Source organism: Saccostrea echinata, unplaced genomic scaffold (genome assembly GCF_033153115.1).
Source record: "Saccostrea echinata isolate AGI-Se365-2 ecotype Australia unplaced genomic scaffold, CSIRO_AGI_Sech_v1 ptg000009l, whole genome shotgun sequence".
NCBI classification, from domain to species: Eukaryota; Metazoa; Mollusca; class Bivalvia; order Ostreida; family Ostreidae; genus Saccostrea; species Saccostrea echinata.
This window is the reverse complement of record NW_026889758.1, coordinates 33,957,951-33,980,290: the sequence shown is the minus strand read 5'-3', so window position 1 is coordinate 33,980,290 and position 22,340 is coordinate 33,957,951. Positions and strand designations below refer to the sequence as shown.

Sequence of the window (22,340 nt, the reverse complement as noted above, 5' to 3'; positions counted from 1 at the left end):
CAAGTCATTATTTATATATATATATATATATATATATATATATATATATATATATATATATATATATATATATATATATATATATATATATATAAGTCAAGATCACAAAGTGATAATGATCCTGAAATGATTTTACCAAGAGGTATTTCTTCACAATTATTGAAGAAAATACAAGACCTCAACACAGAATTAGGAATAAAATGTCAAGGTCACAGAAAAGAAAATCAACGTGATAGTTCAGAAATACTCCACTTGTCTAGAGTGCTTTCTCAAACACCTATCAATAAAAGTCAACCAGCATGATGGAATCATTTCAGTATTAAGCTTTTTCAGATAAACAAACAAAAGGCAGAATCAGGAAATATAGAGTCAAGGTCAACTGGAAGGTCAAGGTCATAAAACACTAAATAACTAGTAAGCTCTTTGTAATGTGGAGGTGCATAACATTTTTCTAAACTTGATGTCAAATGAGATCTAATTCATTAATCATGAACCATAGTATAGTTATAACTCCTGCCCCACATTTTTTGAACTCTGTTGAAAGATGGTGAATGATTACCTTATCTAAAATGCTTTGCACATCTAAAATAATGTCTTCTTTTTAAGAAAATGTCAGAGAATCCGTAATCATGACCACTATAATGAGAAGAACTGCAGCCAAAGAATGCTGAGATTTATAACCTTTCCAGTATTACTGATTGATTGATCCAACCTTTATCATCAGGACCAAGAAAAAAATATGTTTGTTTACAGTTACTCAACTGAACCTAAATTTTTGCACCGATCCTAATGTTTTTTTCTGATTTACAATCTGGAAAAAGCATGTCTGTATGCTTTCCTTTGAACATGTTTTATATGTCCTTAATTCTCAACCACTCTGTGAGAGCTGTTGGGTAGATGGGGGAAAATTCAGCAAAAAAAGTGAGCTTCACAAGGAGTCAAACAGTTCTGTACTTCAACTTCATGTAAAAAAAAAAAAAAATAAAATAAAATCCTACCTTCTGAACCTATATTTTATTAGCATTTTGTAGTACCAGGTAACCTATCATTTTTCTTAGACCTTATATATATCCTTTCCTTAAATTATTTATAATTATACAATATAGTAATACAAGACAAAGTAACAGAATCTGAAGAGGCTTGTTCAGTTGATTATATTCTTTATCATTAAGAGGCTTCTTGCCCAAAATTTTGAAAGGCTTATAAGATAGATTCATGATTTTTTTAGTTCCGATTATTAGCACTTAGAAAGAACCAATTGTTTTGAGTACTGTATTAAACAGGGTTCCAGGTCATGTTCTCTATTGAAGAAGTACCTGCATGTTAATTATGAAATGACAATAAAATTAACTATTAAATAACACCAGTTTTCCCAAAGTATTTAAAACAAGAAGCCCATCAGCCACAACATTCATCCAAGTTATTATGTTGTTAAATGAAATGAGTAATTGTGGTAATCATTTTAAAGTCAATGATTTCAATCATTTTAAAGTTTGATTTATTAAGGCTTGAAATTAATATTAACAAACATTTGCCTTGTTGTTGTGGTTCATTAGGAAGTCTGTATTTTTGTGTACCAAACTTTTCACTGTACATTTTTTCAATGGGTGGCACTGTAGCCCTCTGGTAGTCCATCCCAACTGGTTTTTTTTTCAGACTAGTGAGCTACAGATCTGTAGCTAACCATAAAACATGTTAGCCTGCTAAAAAATGTCAAAATTGGGGGGGGGGGGGGGGGGGGGGGAGGGGGTGATATTATGTCAGGAAATTGATCTGATTTCATTACAGTAATGCAAGTATAGAGTTTGTTTTTTTTTAAAGAGAGAAAACAAAAGTCACTTAGACATCAGTATAATAATCCAAAAAAGACATTTTTATGTTTTTTTTTAAGAGTATCAAATAGAAAAGTGCTCACAAATATAAAATTTACTTTATTTAAAAAATGAATTATGTATCAAGAAATGATAAAATTAGTAAAGAACAAGTTTGGATTCTGTTAAGTGGAACTGGGGTAAAATTATTTACTGCTTTCAGCCCATATGTCCTGGTCATTGACCTTAAATATGCCAAAACCCATCAAATTTATATTATCAAAGAACTTTAATGTGCAATATCCTATAAAACTCCCTATAAATGCATTTGTAAGGATGCAACTTTAAAGTTTAAAAGTGTTAAAATGCATTATAGTGATTAGACTATGGGTTCAAATAGTGTTGGATTTGGTGAACATTTATGCAAGCAGATAAGAGTCTTTAAGTGATATTGAGTTACAATCACTATACTCTGTTTTCAAAAATGTAGCATTAGAAAAACTTTCAGAGTGTAATTTTACAACACCTTAAAATTTTCTATTCCATCAGAATTTACTTGCTTGAATAAAAATATGGCTTTGTAATACACGTATCAGACCACATATTTTCCCTAAGGATAAGAAAAAACATTTCCTAATTTATTTGATGATATCCATGATATCACATTACATTCTGAGAAGAGCCCTGGATATATTTTGATACATATCCTATTACGGCTAATTGATATGTACTTTAAAGAGAAAATTTTGTGACACAATGCAGATGGATGTACATACATATACCCACAATGGAATTTTTATATGTACACTGAATTTTCTATGTTAGTAGGATTCAAAGTTGTTTGCAATAAGTTGAATCAAAACTGTCCTCATGGGGACTAATATAGTGTGTAGCAACTTACGAAAGGAATGTGTAACATCTTACAAATAAATTATACTGCAAATTCCTGTGGCCTAAATTAAGTTGAAATGTAACTAATTTTCAATCATATCAGCAAATGTCACATATTCTTAAATAAAAGTCAGATGACACATTCCTCAATAATATGTAATTTTTCCCAAGAATTTGTTATTGAAGTATTTCTACTTAACCAAGTTACCTCACAAAAAATTGAGGTACCTTACCAGGCATTTGTGGAAGATTCCAGAGGATGGTATTTCCTACATAAACTTGTAAGAAATCAGTTTATGATTTGAAAAAAAAAGAAGACATTTTAAAAATCACAAAATAGTAATAATTTTAAGTAATTGTAGTATGTTACGCAGAGATACAAAGACATAAACTTGAAGAATGTATTATCAGACGGGGGCTGCGATTTGACCAATTTAGAATCTATGTGTGGAAGCTTTCACATAAGTGTAATCTTTTCTGGCCAGTGGTTCTTGAAAATAAGATTTTTTAATGAACCTAACCTATTTTTGCCTTTTTTTGATTATCTCCTCTGATTATTTAAAAATTTAGAATCTCTTTTACCCAAAGATACTTTGTGCCAGCTTTGCTTCAAATTGGCCCAGTGGTTCTTGAGAAGTTGAAAATGTTAAAAAGGTTATAGACAGATGGATGTACACACAGACAGACCTATGCTGGGTGATCAGAAAAGCTCACTTGAACTTTCAGCTTTTAGCTAAAAATGAACACAGATTATTTTTGATGGCTTACAGTTTTCTGAGGATCATCCTCATCATGGCGTCTGGTCCAATCTGAGCCAGTGTAATCAAAGTGTCCTGTAGTTCCTCTTCACACTCCTTCTTCTGGACCTGGTTTGGTATGGTTCCCACCCCCTGGTCATCCTCACAAAATCGGTAAAACAGGTACTTGTCCTTGAACTGATGCTCTCTACATACTGAAATACAAAATTCTGGCTATATACTGGAAAAAATAAATTCTGACTTTGACATTCTCGGCTCTGCTACTCTTGAAATATTAATTTCCTATATTTTCCCCATGTAAAATTTTCCTTATTCCTCATTGTGGCCCCACTCTACCCCTGGGGGTCATCATTTGATCAAACTTGAATCTGCATTACCCAAGGATGCCTGCATATTAATATAAGTTATCACTGCACTCCTCTTCTTGAGAAGATTTAAAGATTTTTTAATCTTTTTTTTACTATAAAGTAAAAATTATTGTGGCCCTATCCTACCATGGCCATGATTTAATCATGTTTGAATCTGCACTTCTGAAGGATGTTTGCATATCAAATATCACTAATCATAGTCTTGCTGTTCTGGAGAAGAAAATTTTTAGATTTTTTTCCCAATAGATTCCCACCATATAAAACTGTGTTACCCTACCCACAGGGGCAATAAGTTCAACAAACTTGGAGATAATAAGACAATCATCAAAAAAAGGTAACATTTATTAAAAAGCTTTGCTTGTGAAAGAACAATAACTCCTACAGCTCTGTTGGCAGTAAAATATGAACACCAGAGGTCTAACTCCTGGGAATTTAAGAAAATTTAGGTCATTATCTGCAAAGGACAATGGTGAACTTCATTAGTGAGAAGAGCTGCCTGACAGTACATCCATGAGATTTCCTTCGCATAATGTACAGAAAATGTCAGTCTTAATATAATCTAACGTAATTCAATATAAAAGACAGTCATTTCCCTGAAAATGGTATTTTTACACCCAAAAGATCAATTAGGGAAATGTCTAATTGTAAAATCCTTGGTTTGCACTTAAGCAATCGATTATCAATAGGAACTCAGTAGTAGTTTTCTTGAGGAAGTTATCAGTAAATTTGTTTATTTGGTAACATCTTACTCATGGTGCACTTTTCTTTGGAGTACTCTTACTCAGATATTTTTATTTGATATGTTTAAATCAACAAAGCATATATATACAATTCTTGATACTGCCTTGTGTAGTTTACTCTTCAATATAAAAATTTTTGGTATGTGATGTAAAGAAGTCCTACACAACAAAGACTATTTACAACTTTTCTTGTACATAATTATTAAAAATAAGAGGCCCATGGCCCATATCACTCACCTGAGCACTTTGGCTAGGAAAAAACAGAAATCAGTTCAGTATTGAAAAGTTTAAATATAATGGTGTGTGTGTGTGTGTGGGGGGGGGGGGGGGGGGCATATGATTTGAACAAACTTGAATCTACACCACCTAAGGATGCTTTTGAGTTAATATGACTAATAATGGCTTTGCTGTTCTTGATTTATCATTTATATTCCTTTGTATAACTATGATCCCCTATTATGGCCCCTCTATACCCCTGGGGGGTCATGATTTGAACAAATTTCAATCTACATTACCTGAGGATGATTTTATTTTATTATGACATATCATGGCCTTGCTGTTCTTGAGAACAAGATTTTTAAAGATTTCTCCTATGTTTTCCTATGCAAAACTTTCATCGCCCACTGTGGCCCCACACTACCTGAGAATGCTGCCATATAAATATGACCAATCATGGCTTTGCTGTTCTTCAGAAGAAGATTTTTAAAGATTTAACCTATGTATTCCTATGCAGGGATAGACTTTAACTTTCAGATTCACTTGCCTTTCGGGCAAGTGATCTCAAACTTTGACTTGTCCAAATGCAAAACTTGGTTGTCCAAAATTAGGAAAGAAGAAAATTATGTTATGCTAAGTTATCATAAACACTTATAATTAAATGTATACCAATGTACTTGTCAATTTAACCTCTTAACACATACTGCCATGCAGCAATAATCCTCCATTTCCTTTTCATAAAATTCACATTTTTAAAAATTATTTTCTCTAGGATCCTTTTGTGAATTGTAATTTTCAGAGATATCTGTAAAGCAACGCTAAAAGAAGATAGTTGCTACGAAACGTACATTTGATCAGGATATATCATGTTACTTATTTGTAAGTAAATAAATAATCTAAATAAGTACGAAGTAGATAACAAAGTTGTTGGAGGTTCTAGCGTATTTTACCACGAAAGAAAACAGAAAAATGAACCTGATTTTTAAATGAACGGTATAATCTAGAAACGCTACCAAGGAATTCCAAATGCAAAAACAATGTCAGTCAGGTACCTGGCGGAAATCAAATGTTCAGTTTATTGTTTATTTACAAATTAATGAAACAAAATGATATATACATTTGTATGAAAAAAATTCACTTGCCCGATCGGACAAGTACTTCGACAGTTTCACTTGCCTGAACTGAGAATTTACTTGTCCAAGGCAATCGGACAACTGTTAACGTCGATCCCTGCTATGTAAAACTTTGATCGCCCACTGTGACCCCACCCTACCCCCAGGGGTCATGATTTGAACAAACTTGAATCTACACTACCTGAGGATGTTTCCATATAAATATGACCAATCATGGCTTTGCTGTTCTTGAGAAGAAATTTTTTAAAGATTTTCCCTAATGTATTCCTACGAACAAACTTGAATCTACACATCCTGAGGATGATTCCACATAATTTCATAATATCTAGCAAATTGGTTCTTGAGAAGAAGATTTTTAAATGATGCCATTAATTTTTCATGAATTTGTAATTATCCTCCTTGGAAGAAGGTGTGGCCCTTCAGTTGAACAAACTTGAATCCCCTTTAATGAAGGATACTTTGTGGCAAGTTTGGTTGAAATTGGCCCTTTGGTTCTTGAGAAGAAGATGAAAATGTGAAAAGTTTACAACAACGACGACAACGACAACAAACAAATTTCAATCAGAAAAGCTCACTTGAGTCTTCAGCTCAGGTGAGCTAAAAACCAAGATGTTTGTGTAATACTGATGTCCCCATATGGCAGCTCATTCCCATGATTCAAGTTTCTCAAATAAAAGTCAAACCCCAAGGTCAAGAGATCAAAAATATTGGTACCCAAGAAAAGGTCTGTCAAAAGGAATACACATGTCAAAAATATGAAAGCCCTTGCAGCAACCATTCAGAAACTATAGTCAAGGTTAAAGTTTTTAAAAAAAGGTCAAACTCCAAGATCAAGGTCAAGGTTAAAAATATTTGTACCCAAGGATAGGACTTATCACAAGGTTAAAGTATGGTAACATTCTGCAAAAGTGGGTCAAATCCAAGGTCAAGGTCAAGAAGTCAAATATGTTGGTACCCAAAGAAAGGTCTTGTCACAAGGAATAAATATGAAACAATATGAACAATATGAAAACCCTAGCTCCAACCAATCAAAAGTTATGGGCAAGGTTAAAGTTTCTGTGGACAAACAGACAGATGGACAGAGTAAAAACTATATGCCCCCAAATTTTCAATTACTGGGGCATAAAAATTAATTCTTTTATCATATACATGCATTTTTTTTTCAATTTATGATATACATGTACCTATCACCATTTATAAAACAATGCTTAGCTGTTCAGTAACTATATTACTCATTATACCAAGACAAACCTTACCGTGTACAATGATCCCCTCTTCACACAGAGCCTGCCAGATGCCCACTGCTTGATTTCTGGAGTGAACAATTGGACTCTGCTGCAGTAACCATTCTACCATTTCTGTTCCCACCATGCATTTTCTGTACGTCCGTAAATGGTATTTCCTGTCCCTCACCATGTGAGGAGCACGAGTCAAAAGAACGGTCCGTAAAACTTGGCCAGCTCTCTTGAGTTTTTCGGAGGGAATCTGTAATTGTTGTCGGTACATAATTGTCAACAAACCTGTCATTTCTGAAGGAAGCAGAATATACAGAACTTCAGCTTTCAAAACAGTTGAAATCAAATATAACTGTACATTATCACAATAAATTCTACTATTTATGATATTGAATCCTCGACATAATAAAAAAATAAAATGAAAAAAGCATTAAGTCACCAAATATTTATGAGAAGAAAAACATTATAGTGTTTTCAGTATGTTATGCATGATCAGTTTTATAGGAAGTCATATAAATGTAGCTGGCTGAGGTACAAACTTGGCCCAAGTGAAATATTGATTTTGAATGATAAAATTTCATCTTACAACAGATCTGGGATTCAGTTTCTTAAATTGATCAGGTTTGATTTTACTCAAGTTACAAATGTGGATCTGTCATCACATTTTTTTCTTCACTGCAATAAAGTGCTTTCTTTTGAAATCATTTCAGTGTTATTTGTGCAGAGATCATAGATAATTCAGCAATTTTTACACCCTTGTCAATAATTTGAGCAATGAGGGAATTTTTTTCATCATCAATATAAGGCTTCAAAATACTAGAACCCACTTATTGCTCTCTTGATAGTAAAGACAAGGATAGGCTTCAATTTTTAATGTATTTTCCCACTGTTTTACAACCATTTGAAAAAAATCAAATTAATCCCCTGATGTACTTCTGTCAGTAAAGGGAAAGTGACATTACAGAAAACAACTTTTTTTGTACTACATGTAGTGGGTAAAGATGTTCAAGTCCAAGTGTAATTTCAATCCTAAGGAGAGTCCATAACTATATCTAAAACATTTCTTCAAGTAGATATTGATGAGGACTGTGGATAAGTCATGTGAAATCAAAATGGTATCACATGAATTTCTGAGTATATTCCTGCAATGTTCTTGCATTTTACAGGAAACTGGTGTGTTTCAGTACATTCAACAAAAAAATTCAAATATGAGCACAACCCTCAATTTAAACATAGGTAATCAGAGATTACAGTCAGCTCAACTCAACAAATGTTGTCAAATGTAAGGCAAAGTTCCAAACTAATAATCTAGTAGTGTCATATCCCTAGATATAACATTTATGCAATTTTGGTCCGATAGGGCTTGCAGTTACTTGGGAATGGACTTGCCTAAAAACTCTAAACTAGTCACTCATCCAGAAAATGTAAGTCATATCCAGCATCTAAAGCAAGTTTGAGAGTGTTCATCCTGTGATGCATCATCCATGCAAGTTTGGTTCTGATAGCCCTTATAGTTTACTTTAACCTGGACACTCATCTGAAAAATGTAGATCAGATACAGTATCCGAAGCAAGTCCAGTAGTGTGCATCCATAGATGCATCACCCATGCAAGTTTGGTCCACATAGGGCTTAAAGTCACTTGGAAATGAGACCTGCTCTAAAAACTTTAACCTGGTCACTCATCTGGAAAATGTAGGTCAGATCCAGCATCCGAAGCAAGTCCAGTACTGTGCATCCTTAGATGTATCATCCATGCAAATTTAGTCAACATAGGGCTTATAGTTACTTGGAAATGAGACCTGCTCTAAAACTTTAACCTGATCACTCATCTGGAAAATGTAGGTTAAATCCAGCATCCGAAGCAAATCCAGTAGTGTGCATCCTTATATGTATCTTCCATGCAAGTTTGGTCAATAGAGATAGAGACTAAATACTGCCAATATTCTTCCCAAATATGTTGCTAAAATCCATGTTACAATGTTTTCAATCTTAGCTGTGACATCTCAACTGCTCAACTATGACATCACAGCCTATGACTAGAGCATAGACCTAAAGCCTTGCTTTAGGTTTATGGACAGAGGCAAAGGGAAAATCAAACAAAATGTAATAAACAGAAAATTCAACATTTTGTAGTTGGATATGGAATTTATTTCACTCGAGAGACAGGATTTTTTTTTTTTATATTTTCACTCTTGCTTCGCACTCATGAAAATATCAAAAAATCCTGTTCCACTCATGAAATAAATTCCATATCCAACTACAAAACATTGTATATCCTCTATCTTTCTTTCTCTCTCTCTCTCTCTCTCTCTCTCTCTATATATATATATATATAAGCAAAAAAAAATCAAATAATTTTCAATAGAAAATAGATTTTAATGCATTCCCCATAAAAAATAAAAGTTTGATTTTTCAGAATTTAAAAGGACCAAATAAGACTTTTGGCGAATCTAGCTCATTAGGGATGACATACAGTTCAAGAAAAAAAATGGAACACACAAAATTAATATCAACAGAACAGAGATTCTCAAGGCAAAGAGGATTAGTTAGTTTAACACCGTGTATACTTTTGTTGTAAGGTACATTCATTTTCCTCTGATATACAAGTTTGTTGAAATGGTTATACATACACTGGTGATTGGAGCTGCAGGGTTAGGTTGGCCATTATATCGAGCTGCTGTCGAGGATTTACGTTTTCCTGGTCTGGAGAAAGCAGGGGAATACTGCAACTGGTTGGCTGTGACAGTAATATTTTAAGTGTTTAACAATGTACAATTATATTTGTAGTCAGATATATAATATTCTTCATTAAATTATTTTTTCATTATGCATGCAATTCTATATTTTTAAGATAAGTACATTTTGCTCATTGTGAAGACATAAATCTGATGCATTGTATGCTATTTGATTTTTTTACTTAATTATTTTTCCATTGAAGAAACTGAGAAACCTGGCTTCTGAGTGCATGAGTTATCTAGTTCTGGACTTCCTTTTGTTTCTTTGATCATGTATTTCTGGATTTTCTTGCCTCTGTAAACTCACCTGTTGTTGACAGCCTTTCCAAAGGGGTGATAACTCCTTCAAGCAATTTCTTACTCCCCTGCAAAGAATAAATACAGACTTCTTGCCCATTTTGTTTCAAGTCTATCTCATATACAGGATAACCCAGACAAATGTCAAAACCATCAGAGCAGAACACTTGCTCCTTACTCAAATGAATTAAGTCAGGGGTAGACAACTTTCGGGGCCTTAGTGTTCTTTTAAACGTGGTCATCAATTTTAATTTGCCCACTGTCTTCCAAGAGTGAGACAAGCTCTGTGTTCGTTTCACTTTCATGATCCTCTCACCAAGAGCCTCAGTAATTCTATTAGTGTACGTCTGGCAAGAGTTTTATTACGGTAAACTAAGGGTATGCAAGAAAAACCAAGATCATTAATAACCCTTCACGAACAAATTTAGCACATACTAAAACAGAGAATGAACAAATAAGGAATTCCCTTGAGATTTTTATAACTCACAGTATTTTCAGCAGAAAAGATATTAATATCACCATTTTTGATGATTAAGATGTTTTTTCTTCTTTGCTGTAGAGAGATTTATTGCAAATGATGAGGTTGATGTATGAGAAGGTAGTAAAAGCTCTGAAGCCTATAGGCTACTTAGTGGGCACTGAAAAGTATATAAAGGGGCTACACACAGAGTTCTGATAAAGAAGCCTCGTAAAACTGTGAACTCTGAGATTAAACCCTCAGCTGTGTAATCAGGTAAAAATGTCTATCATATTGATGGAAATGAAATGCATTGTCTGTCCTCCATGACTTGTCTAGAAATATCTGCTCTCTCTGTCTCATCAATGAATGTCAACACAGTGGTTATTAGACTGCTTTCAGTAACAGGTCTATCTCCAATCCAAACTGCATCTCCAAACTGTCAAAATTTATGGAGATAGTCATCATTATCTGCAGGTACAGAAAATTCTCTCCAATTTTTTTCAACATGGAAGATCAATATCACTTGTCACATCAACACATTGAATATTAAGTGAGGCACAATTCAATCCCTAGCCAGCATTTGAATTAGAGGAAAGGAGCAATTTTCACATGGACAGGAGGCTAAATTACCAACCCTATTATGAGCAGTATACAGCCAACATACATCTCTTCCAGTGGAGCTTTTTTATAAGAAGAAAAATCACTAAAGCTGTCATCAAGAGTTCATCTGGCTACATTTAAGGCTCAAAGAAATGGACACTCTGTGAAGTTTTAATCCAGCTCCATGGGAGAAAATACCAGTAGGAATTTAATGACCAATTAATGCAGAGAAAATATTCCAGGTTAAATATATTTTCCAGCTTGCATCAATTCACAGAAAAAAGCTCTGCATACTTAATTCTTGCTGCTTTTGTTTTTCATCAATTTCAAACTGCAGTGGAATCTAAGAAAATTGCTTCCATATGGTTTTGTAATCAATTGTAGAGGATATACAAAAAAACCACAACATCTGCAATACGTCACACAATGTACCAAATTCAAATTTGACAAGATTTTGAATTAAGTGATATCATTGGCTGCACTTTAGAAAAATACCCATACAGCTTACAGATATGGTAGCTTAATCAAAAGGAATGTTTTTCTTTTCCCCCAATATTTATTCAAAAATTAATCATGATGATACCACTCTTTTATTGTATTTGAAGGTCAAATGAGTGTCCTTCACGGTAGACAGATAAATAAAGAGTGCACAATTCATTAAAAAAAGACCTTCATTTAGAGTGTATAGAAATATTTATCTATGAAATCTTTCATCTGCTGGTTAAGCATATGCTTCCTGACTGAGTAAGCTGATTTAAAAAAAAAATCCATTTTTAGATAATTTTTTCTGACAAAGATAAAATAAGCCTTGACTAAGTTAAATAACACACTCCACACTGTGGAAGAGTTTTTTTAAACTCCCTCATTGATAAGTTTATACTTTGCAAATCAAACCAGATTTTCACAATTGTTTATAATTTTAGTAAACACCATCAAATGTCACACATTAATTTTATATATTTTATATTGATTTATTTTATATAGTTTTAATGTTATATGTCTTATAACATATGAAGCTGCAACATTTAAAGTCACACTCATAATCTTTAAAATATATATTCATGGATCTAGTACATTGAAATTAGGAATTATACACACACAAATTTTTAATAATACACAGGAGAGAGATGGACTTGTTATTATGATTATAAGTTTATAGCTTTTCCATACAATTCTTGTCTAGAATTATGACTTTTCTGTGGGGGTGGGGAGGGGGATATTGGTGTTTGTTTCTTGTAAAGGAATATTGTTTGATAGTGCTTCCCCAAACTGAAAATGTTTGGTTGCCCCCTCCCCCCCCCCCCCCCAACTGAAATTGCTTCCTTTCCTTCAAAATATTAAGAACATTTCTGAAAACATCATAAAAAATGTATTGTCACTGAACAGTTTAATCAGTTCCTAGTGAAACTGTAGCTCTACTGGTATGGACTCCTCATAGTGGAAGAGAAAAGTTGCGTTTGGATTGGAACTCTTGTTTTTACTAGCTTCACTTTAACTGAATCATGTATCTTGAAGCTTTCTAAAACTTGTCATATTCAAATCAAACCAAAACTGTAGAAGCATTCTAAAAGAGTATCACAGATTTCCTTTTTTGTAATTCAGGCAAAACTATTCACTTAAATCTTGAACAAATAATATAAAATTATGTTTCATGGTGAAGTTTAGTTAAGGAGGACTAGCACTTTGAGCGAAATTCACAGAAATGTCTATTTTTTAGTATTAAATATGTTTGTTGAAATCAAAAACCATATGATGAATTTGATCTGGATTTTTACTGTAGTTTTTGTATCAAGTTTTATTGAAATCTTAATGTAGTTTACTTATACACTGTACTTTTTTTTTTTTGAAATTGGATGTGAATTGTGAAAAAATGCCACACAAGATTTTATAGCAAGCTAACATAGTTTTTCCAAATCAATAAACAAATAATAGATCCTGTAACTTTTTATAGTCTGTATACCTGAAATTGAACAAGAGGTCCATGGGTCACATCGCTCACCTGAGCACACTGGCTAGAAAAAAGGACAAATTTTTTAACAAACTTTTTTCCCTATATATTCCTATGTAAAACTTTGATCCCCCACTTTGGCCCCACCTAACCCCTGGAGATCATCTTTTGAACAATCTTCAATTTACACTACCGAGAATGCTTCCATATCAGTATGACTTAAGGATATCCGATCCTCAGCCAGGAAGGATAACTCTTAAATTTATTATTTTATTCAAATGTCTCAAAATGAAGATTTCTAAATGAAGATTTCCAAGATTTTTTATTATACGAGGGGCATTTCAAAAGTTCTGGCAACTGGTGTGCGGTAAATTAATGAGTGTCATTATCATAAATTAAATTATATCAATCCCTCAAAATAGTCTCCGTTGACCTGGACACACTTTTTCAGTCTTGAAATCGACATGGAAAATGCTGCCCTATAGTCCTCTTTCGGTATTTGCTTCATACTCTGGAATACGGCACTTCCGACTGCATGACGACTTTCAAATCGCCGTCCTCGGAGGGCTTCTTTGATAACGACATTCAACCAAAAATCACATGGAGCTAGGTCAGGACTGTAGGGTGGATGTGGTAAAACGGCAATACCATTTTCCTTTAAATATTTGGTTACTACCTGTGATCTATGGGAAGGTGCGTTGTCATTGAGGAGCTTTATTCCTCTAGTACTGGTTGTTGGTCGGGTCGTTTTATAGTGCTCTACAACCTGAGACAAGACATTCTAAAATTGACAAGTAACACTGCTGTGTTCTGGAACCAGAACTTGAGCAACAGGGCCTTTAGAATAAAAAAATAAGGCGTACATTACTCTCCGGACAGACCGGTTTCTGCATGCAATTTAAGGCCTTGTATCATTTTCACCGATCCAAACTTTATTATTGAGCTTAGTTTCCGGTTCAAAAAAATATATCCATGTTTCATCACCAGTTACAATCTCATTTATTCACCTTTGATCACAATCTTCATAAATTGTTAGTAACTGTGAAGCCATTTCTACCCGGATGCGCTTTTGCTCTTCTGAGAGAAGATGCGGCACCCATCTAGCACAGACTTTCCTAAGCTTTAAGTTTTCCTTTAAAATACGAAAAACTGCTGACGAATTAATGTTAGTTAAGTCTGCTATTTCTTCAACTGTATATCTAGCATCATCAGCTATCATATTTTGAACAGTGACGATTTCTTTTTCGCCATATGCACAAACTGGACGCCCCGAACGGGGGTCATCTTCAGTTGATTTTCTACCCTCTTTAAATTGAACTACCCATCTTGCTATTGCTCGATATGAAAGAGCATGCTCTCTATATATTACATCTAAATCGGCTTTTATTTCTGTTGCCGTAAAGCCAAGCAATGAGCGAATTTTGCAACATGCTCTTTGCTCAACAAAAAACTTGTTCTTCTTATCAGTCATTTTTACGCCCAGTATACAGAGTATACCTAATTATGACGTCATTTTAGCAGACCTATACGTCATTTTGAATGTAAAATGACGTCACTACTAATGCATATTTGCCTAAGCTTTACAGTGGTATCAGAGTCATTTTAATCCGTAATGTAGTTAAAATTTTATATACCAGTTGCCAGAACTTTTGAAATGCCCCTCGTACATTTCTATGTAAAACTTTGATCCAACATTGTGACACCATCCTACCCCCAGGGGTCATGGTTTGAACACATCTGAATCTTCACTGCCTGGGAATGCTTCAATATAAATACGACAAATCACACCTTTGCTTTTTTTTGAGATTTGTAAAGATTTTTTTTCCTATATATTTCTATTTAAATCTTTGATGCCCCATTGTGGCCCCACTCTACCCCAAGAGGTCATCATTTATACAAACTTGAATCTACACTATGTAAAGAAGGTTTTCTATTTGTTTCAACTTTTTTGGCCCAGTGGTTCTTGAGAAGATTTTTAAAACATGCAACCAAATTTTCAGTATTTCTGAAATTATCTTCCCTTGAATGAGGGTGTGTCCCTTCATTTGAACAATTTTGAATCCCCTTCACCCAAGGATGCTTTATGGCAAGTTTAGTTGAAATTGACCTTGTGGTTTTGGAGAAGTCGAAAATGTGAAAAGTTTACAGACAGATGGACGGACGGACTACAGACAAAATGTGATCAGAAAAGCTCACTTGAGCTTTCAGCTCAGGTGAGCTAATAAAAAATATAGGAGGGGTAGAGTGTTGAAAAAATTTCACAGAAATTTCTATTTTTTCTGGATCCATGCCAGCACCATTCATTGAAAATACAATATAATGAATAACTATGTATTTTCATGTAGTGTCCATTTGTACCAATTTTATTCAACTGTAAGAGGATAAGCATTATAGACAGACAGACAGATGGATGTCAGACACTTACCATCACTGAAATTCTGATGATCTTTGACAAGTAGAGCTAAAAACTATAATTTGAGTTGATTTACCTCCCAAAGGATTTTGAAGTCTTTCTGTTCTACACGAATTAACTCTGTAAACTCTCTGGTGGTTACTGTGCCATATCTGGGCTTATTGGTCAAGATGGACTCTCCAAAGCAGGTGCCCTGCACCAGTGTGCTAACAATGACAGCATCCTAAAAACAAGTCAAAAATAACATCATTTGCACATCATAAAGTCATGAATTACCCAATGGATGTCTATTTACAAGACTGAATAAGAGTTCCCTGCTTACATTAAATAATTACATCATGTAATTCTAAGGGCCAGAGTAAGGCTATTATCACATAAGATAGGAAAAGGGCAAAATGTAAAGCCACATATAAATGTCCTTGCATGAAATCAATGGGACAGTCTTTGTTTACGGTATTTGCATTTTGCCATTAAATGATACAATTTTTACAGCATCCTTATTAAGAATCCCATGAGCCTTGAAGGTCACCCGAGTATAACAAATTTTTCAGCCTATGAACACTTTTGCTCCATCTCGAACTGAAATTCTGGACTCAATTGTTACAAAAATTGTGGTTTGGTGAGGATCGACTCTATATTCATTATCATATTCATGCAGCTTGTCTCCTAGAAGCTCAAGGCAAGAGTGAGAAATTTAGGAACACTGAATAAAATTTCAATTTATGTCCGGTATGGTGACTTTTGTCTGAACCTTGGATTGAGGGGCATAGATTTTCTAATTTGTTGTAGAGGTCTAGCTGGTCATTATAATCAGGCAAAAGATTTGCCTATTATATTTCCATGAGTATATGAATATTTTCAAAGAAGTAATGTACTTTCAATAATCAATATATGACCAACTTAGCCCAACCCTAGAGTCTGAACCAAGGGCCAGGGGGCATGAATTTTACAACTTTGTAGAGGAGAAAGTGTTCATTACAATTATGCAGTTTGTCTGCTAGAATTCCATAAGTAAAGATGATTTTCATCAAAGGTTTAACAAATAGTAAGGCAAAGACTAGCAACAATTGAATGTTTTTGTAGTTTGCATCCTAAAATGTTACTTCCCTGCAAGTTTGGTCAGGGTTGGATTTACAGTTACTTGGAAATGGACCTGCTCTAAAAATTTTATTGATCCTTGCAAATTTGGTCCAAGTAGGCTTTTAATTACTTTGACATAGACCTACTTAAAAAAACTTAAACCTGTTCAATCACTCAGCAAATGCAAATCAGATACTGCATCCAAAGTACATCTGGTAGTGTGAATACTTAGTTACATCATCCATGCAAGTTTCAGGTAGCCTTCATGGTTACTTGGGAATGGACCTGCTCACAAACTTTTAAACTGGTCACTCATCAAGAAATTGAAGGTCAGATGCATCATCTGAAGCAAGTTTTGCAGTGTTCATCCCTAGATGCATCATCATCCCTGCATGTTTTGTCCCCATATTGTTTCTTGGGAATGGACCTGCTCCAAAATCTATAACCTGTTGAAGTACCATAGGAGTTCTTGAGTTTGAATTCATTGAATGTGGAAGTTACTTAAGAAATGCTGCATTTGGAAGATGCACAACACAACAAATGGAAGGAAGTGCACTACAGTTGCAAGAGATTTTAATGATGCACAAAGTAATGAAAAAGATACCAACAGCGTGGTTCAGCAAATGATTTCGAAAGGTCAGGCAGACCATGCTTGACAGCAACAGCACAGGATGGCTTCAATGTTTGTCATCTTTCTGTTTCACAACTGCTTCATTTACAGCATCATCTATCCCTGTGATGTGCAGAACATTAGACCAGCAATCAATATACCGAATGCTGGGAATAGAACCAGAAGATCTGTTCATGGCACTGTCTAGACTCCGCAACACTGCCAACATTGTCTTTTATTGTCTCAGACTCACAGAGTTTGTCCACAGCAATGCTGACAAACAGTCTGGTTTAGCAACAAGTCCAAATTTTTATTGCACTGGACTGACTAAAGAGTCAGAGTGTACCGGCATCTCTGCTGAAAACTTCATCCGGAAGGATGATAAGTTTGATGGCATTAGTGTTATGATTTGGGCAGCAGTATCCTACAGAGGCAGGATCAGTATGGTTCTCAAAAAGTCTTAAAGGACTTTAATGGCACAAAGGTACACTGACAAGTCCTACTGTCAAATCAAATGTTTTTCAATAATGTAGCAATGTGGAGTTGTATTTCCACATAACAATGCAAGGCCAAATACAGCTCATCTGACAAGTGGTTTTTAGCAAAAACACAATATCCAGATTCTGCCATTATCATCTAAATTGCCAGAATTAAATTCCATTGAGCTCGCATGGATAGGCAAATCCATCAAAGACAACCTCTGCAACAGCTGGACACAGTTCCAAAGTAAAAGTGGAATGAAATTCCTGGAAAATTTTTAAGAGACTTAATTACATCCATGGGAAGACATCATCAAGTTGTCATTGGTTATCAAGGGGGACATACAAGATATTGATCTTCAATAAACCTTGAACTGTCTATGATTGTGAAATTCATTAGTGACTGTGACATTTTGATTGTAGACCTGTTGTTTACAACATCTGTTTGTTAATAAATCATTCTCTTAAGTAACCTTTACAGCTTAATGTGTCATTAAACTTTTACTATGCACTTCTTCTTCTGATCTGTATATTTCAGTGTACATGTATATGCAGGTTGCTATGGTTTCATCAGTTCAACAGTAAAAACCTTTATTGCAATAGCTTATTTTCCAGTGTTTATGACCTTCATATTTCTTAAACTTTATCACTTTTAATTCAATATATTTAAGACAATTTCTGATGGGTAATCAAAGATTACGAAGCTCACTTCGACAAATGTTGTCTATAAGTAAGGTAAATTTCACATCATATTTTTTTTCTAGTTATTGTACATCCAAAGATCAATATCCATGCAAGTTTGGTTTAAGTGGAACTTACAGTTACTTGGAAATAGACCTGCTCAAAAAACTTTTAAACTGTTTACTAATAAAGAAAATTTGGTCAGTTCCAACATCCAAAGCAAGTCTGGAAGTTTCATCCTTAGATGCACCATCTATGCAAGTTAAATTATAACAGGCCATAATATTATATAGCTACTCAAAAGAAATTACCCTGGTCACTCATCTGGAAAATGTAGGTCAGATTCAGAATCCAAAGCAAATCTGGAAGTGGTCATCCCTAGATATATCATCCATGCTAATTTGGTTAAAATATGGCTAAAATTCTCTCATTTGGAAAATCTAGGTCGGATCCAGCATCTGAAGTAGGTTGGTTATGTACATCCCTAGATGCATCATCCATGCAAGTTTGTTCCAGGTAGGGCTCATAATTACTTGGGAATGGACAAGCTCCAAAAACTTAAACCTGGTCACTCATCTGGAAAATCTAGCTCAGATCCAGCATCCGTAGCAAGTGTGGTAGTGTCCATCCCTGGATGCATCATCGAAGCAAGTTTGGTCAAGGTAGGGCTTATAGTTACTTGGGAATGGACAAGCTCCAAAAACTTAAACCTGGTCACTCATCTGGAAAATCTAGCTCAGATCCAGAATCTGAAGCAAGTATGGTAGTGTCCATCCATATATGCATCATCGAAACAAGTTTGGTCCAGGTAGGGCTTATAGTTACTTGGGAATGGACTTGCTCCTAAAACTTTAACCAGGATGCCGACACTAACGCCGATGCCCATACTGAGGTATAGCATATTGGGGTACAGCATAAGCTCATCTCGACTTTGTTGAGGTGAGCTAAAAATCCAGTCCGATTTTAGAAATGCCCACATTTTCTCACTAACAAGGATATGTCCTCCAAAGAGTCCATTGTAGATTCTTGCAATAATGAGAACTCTGTAGACAATAAAACAAGATGTTCAATGAACTAAAAATTTTACTTATGACAGACCACAGGATCTGGAGCTACAGGATTTTAAGGTAGTGAACAGTTGATTAGGCATGGGGTCCAGGGGTTACTTTGAAGCCCCTAGTGGTTCCAGAGTAAAGTCCTGGGAGTATCCAGGGGGCAAAGCCCCCCAACCCCACCCCCATAATCTCCTAAACTCTAGATTTATTGAAGAGCAAAAATATGAAGTCTTTTAAGTAGAATTTTTACAAATTCTTATTGTCATTATTTAAGAAATAAATAACAAGTTTAAAAACTTCTCTGGGAAATGAAGTGGGTCGGTCACGTGATCAAATCCTGTGAAGGCCGAAGGCCTTCTCAGAAGATTTGATCACGTACCGACCGACTTCATTTCCCAGTGAAGTTTTTAAACTTGTTATTTATTACTTATATATACATTTGAGACGGAAAATTGAATATAAATATTGCACTAACTGTTCGTCGTAGATTTTGACAAATTACGCAAGGTGTAAGTCAGCTTGAAAAGCGGTTATGCTTCAAATTCACCTGGCAAAGGATTCTGTTTTGAAGGGAATATTCTGTGAAAGGCTACTTGTGATCAATTATAGTGAGCATATTGGTGTCTGGGAATTTTTGTTTTCATGAGAACCCATATTTGATGTTAAAAAAACACAAGAAACATGTCCGATGTTTGATAATAAAAAGTTGGAAGAATTTCGGTCGGAAAGGGATGGATGGAGACACTTGTCTGGACCAGTTAACTTGAAATCAAGTACATGTATAAAATGTGATCAGAAACATAAAATCTATGATTTCAGTAAGGCATATTTATTACGATGTTGACACGGAGACACTGGCGACAGCTTACATTGTTAAGACAACAATCTCGATGATGAAGGTGTGCCTACCGAACTTCCGAAGTGCAGTGTTTGTCAGCTGTTTGTGGCGTGATTGCATTACATTGATATTTTCCAACAGATTTTCAAATTTATTGTGAGTAAAGTTTAATGAAAAAAAATTATAGCATTCAGAGGTCTACAAGAGAAATAAGGGTAACGTTGAGACTATATGCAGCTCAGATATGAAACTTGTAACACATAGTTTTCTATTCTCTATGTAAAATCGATCAAGAACTGTATTAATTACTCGTTTACATTGTAAATAAAATGATTATTATTTTACTTGCATATTTTGTACATTTTTATGCATGAAAACATGCTATATTGCTAAGTAGAGTAAGTCTTTTTATGTAGATATTATTGCGCTGTGTAATTAGGTCACATAATGACCTATGACCTTCGAAAAACTTCATACAGGTATTAAGATATTTGCTCTCTGTATGTTTATATAATAGAGAGATACTACAAATGTATATATTAATAATTAGAATTACTTATTTCACTAAAGACACTCTCTGCTAACACAAACAGCACTAAAATATGACTCTTGCAGAAATTAGTACACTTGTAGTCATTACCAGAAACACAGGTGCAATGACAAACAGCACATATCTAGAAACTGGTGCATTGATAAACGGCACACATATTTAACCGAAAGGGGAAGAAACAAAGAGCACACATATTTTTTCGAAAAAATGAGAGTGGGTGCAACGACAATCAGCAACTACTTGCAAGTTAATATAAGGCAAAGTAAATTTAATTTCTCAGAATAGGTGAGGCAAGTTAAGAGGGCTAAATTACAGTCACAAACATCAGCTGTAATTAACATCGGGAAAACTGGTAAACAATAAATGAAATTCATATGTTGAAAATAATTAGGAGGGAAGAGACCTCTCTCTAATTTACTGAAGTGGCTGAATTGTAATGAAGGTATGATTCCAAAGCAATTATTTTCTGGGAAGGGGAAAAGGTGCAAAGATGCCATGTATCAACAGCTATCTAATGAACTCAATTTCAGTGCCTTAGGTAAGGAACATTCAATCTATCCCTCCTGAATCAATAGTTTAAAGTGAAATTACAATGAGAAAGGCGGGTTTATTTGTTATACCATCATTATCCAGACTTTCTTCCTTTCAGTCTGTCAATATATATTGATATTCCCATCCTCACATTGCATGATTAGAATTCATTAATGTGGAACTTTTAATAAGAAACAAATTTAATGAGGAGACAATTTGCCCCATTTTTTGGTTCCTTAGCCACATATTTATGACACAGGATAGGTTCTCATGAAAAGAGAACAGTGCTCTATTCCCTTTGCTTCAGATGGCGTGTACAAATTTGTGAATTACAGATGAAGAATGCAGAATAAAGTAACAAACACTTGAATTCATAAGCAATCCTTTAAAGGAGATGACCAATGCTAAAAGACCTAATAGCTTCATGTACTGGTGATTTTATGGAAAACATTTAGTATTTTCTTTATGTTCACACCTTTCATTTTCACTTGAATAAATGCATTACACATCTGGCAAGCCAAATGTGTCATTGTATTTTCTGCGCATTACCCAAGGGCCACAACTTGTACCTGAGTAACTTTAGTCCTGAGGCCTGTTAAACAGCGCTCGCGAACATTTCTGTTGGAGGTATAAGGAATTTTGGTGAGCGCGAGCGAACTTTTGCTCTGTTGAACAGGCCTCAGATGTTCTTACATGTACAGGTAAGAAGATTTTTAAAAGAGCTAGTTTTTCTCCTTTATATTCCCATGAGATATCAGGGCCCCTAACCTTAAGGGGTGTAACCAGAATCCCCAGAACATAGCAATGCATAAATTCACTATGATTGACATGACCTTGCAGTTATAGAAAAAGAAAAAGACAAGGCCCATGGGCCTTATAGGTCACCTGAATATCATGCAACAACTTTGCC

General features: G+C 34.6%; 1 protein-coding gene across 1 annotated transcript in view; it reads right to left on the bottom strand.

Annotated features, from left to right (window-relative positions):
- The window catches only part of LOC133182246 (rap guanine nucleotide exchange factor 4-like), a 65,823-nt gene that overhangs the window by 28,108 nt on the left and 15,375 nt on the right, over positions 1-22,340 (bottom strand). The window contains exons 4-8 of the mRNA XM_061317010.1: positions 15,683-15,829; positions 10,196-10,253; positions 9,784-9,890; positions 7,174-7,402; positions 3,471-3,654 (exon numbers count right to left, since the gene is read on the bottom strand). Of these exons, the coding sequence (XP_061172994.1) occupies positions 3,471-3,654; positions 7,174-7,402; positions 9,784-9,890; positions 10,196-10,253; positions 15,683-15,829 (725 nt within the window). The remainder of the gene's footprint in view (positions 1-3,470; positions 3,655-7,173; positions 7,403-9,783; positions 9,891-10,195; positions 10,254-15,682; positions 15,830-22,340) is intronic.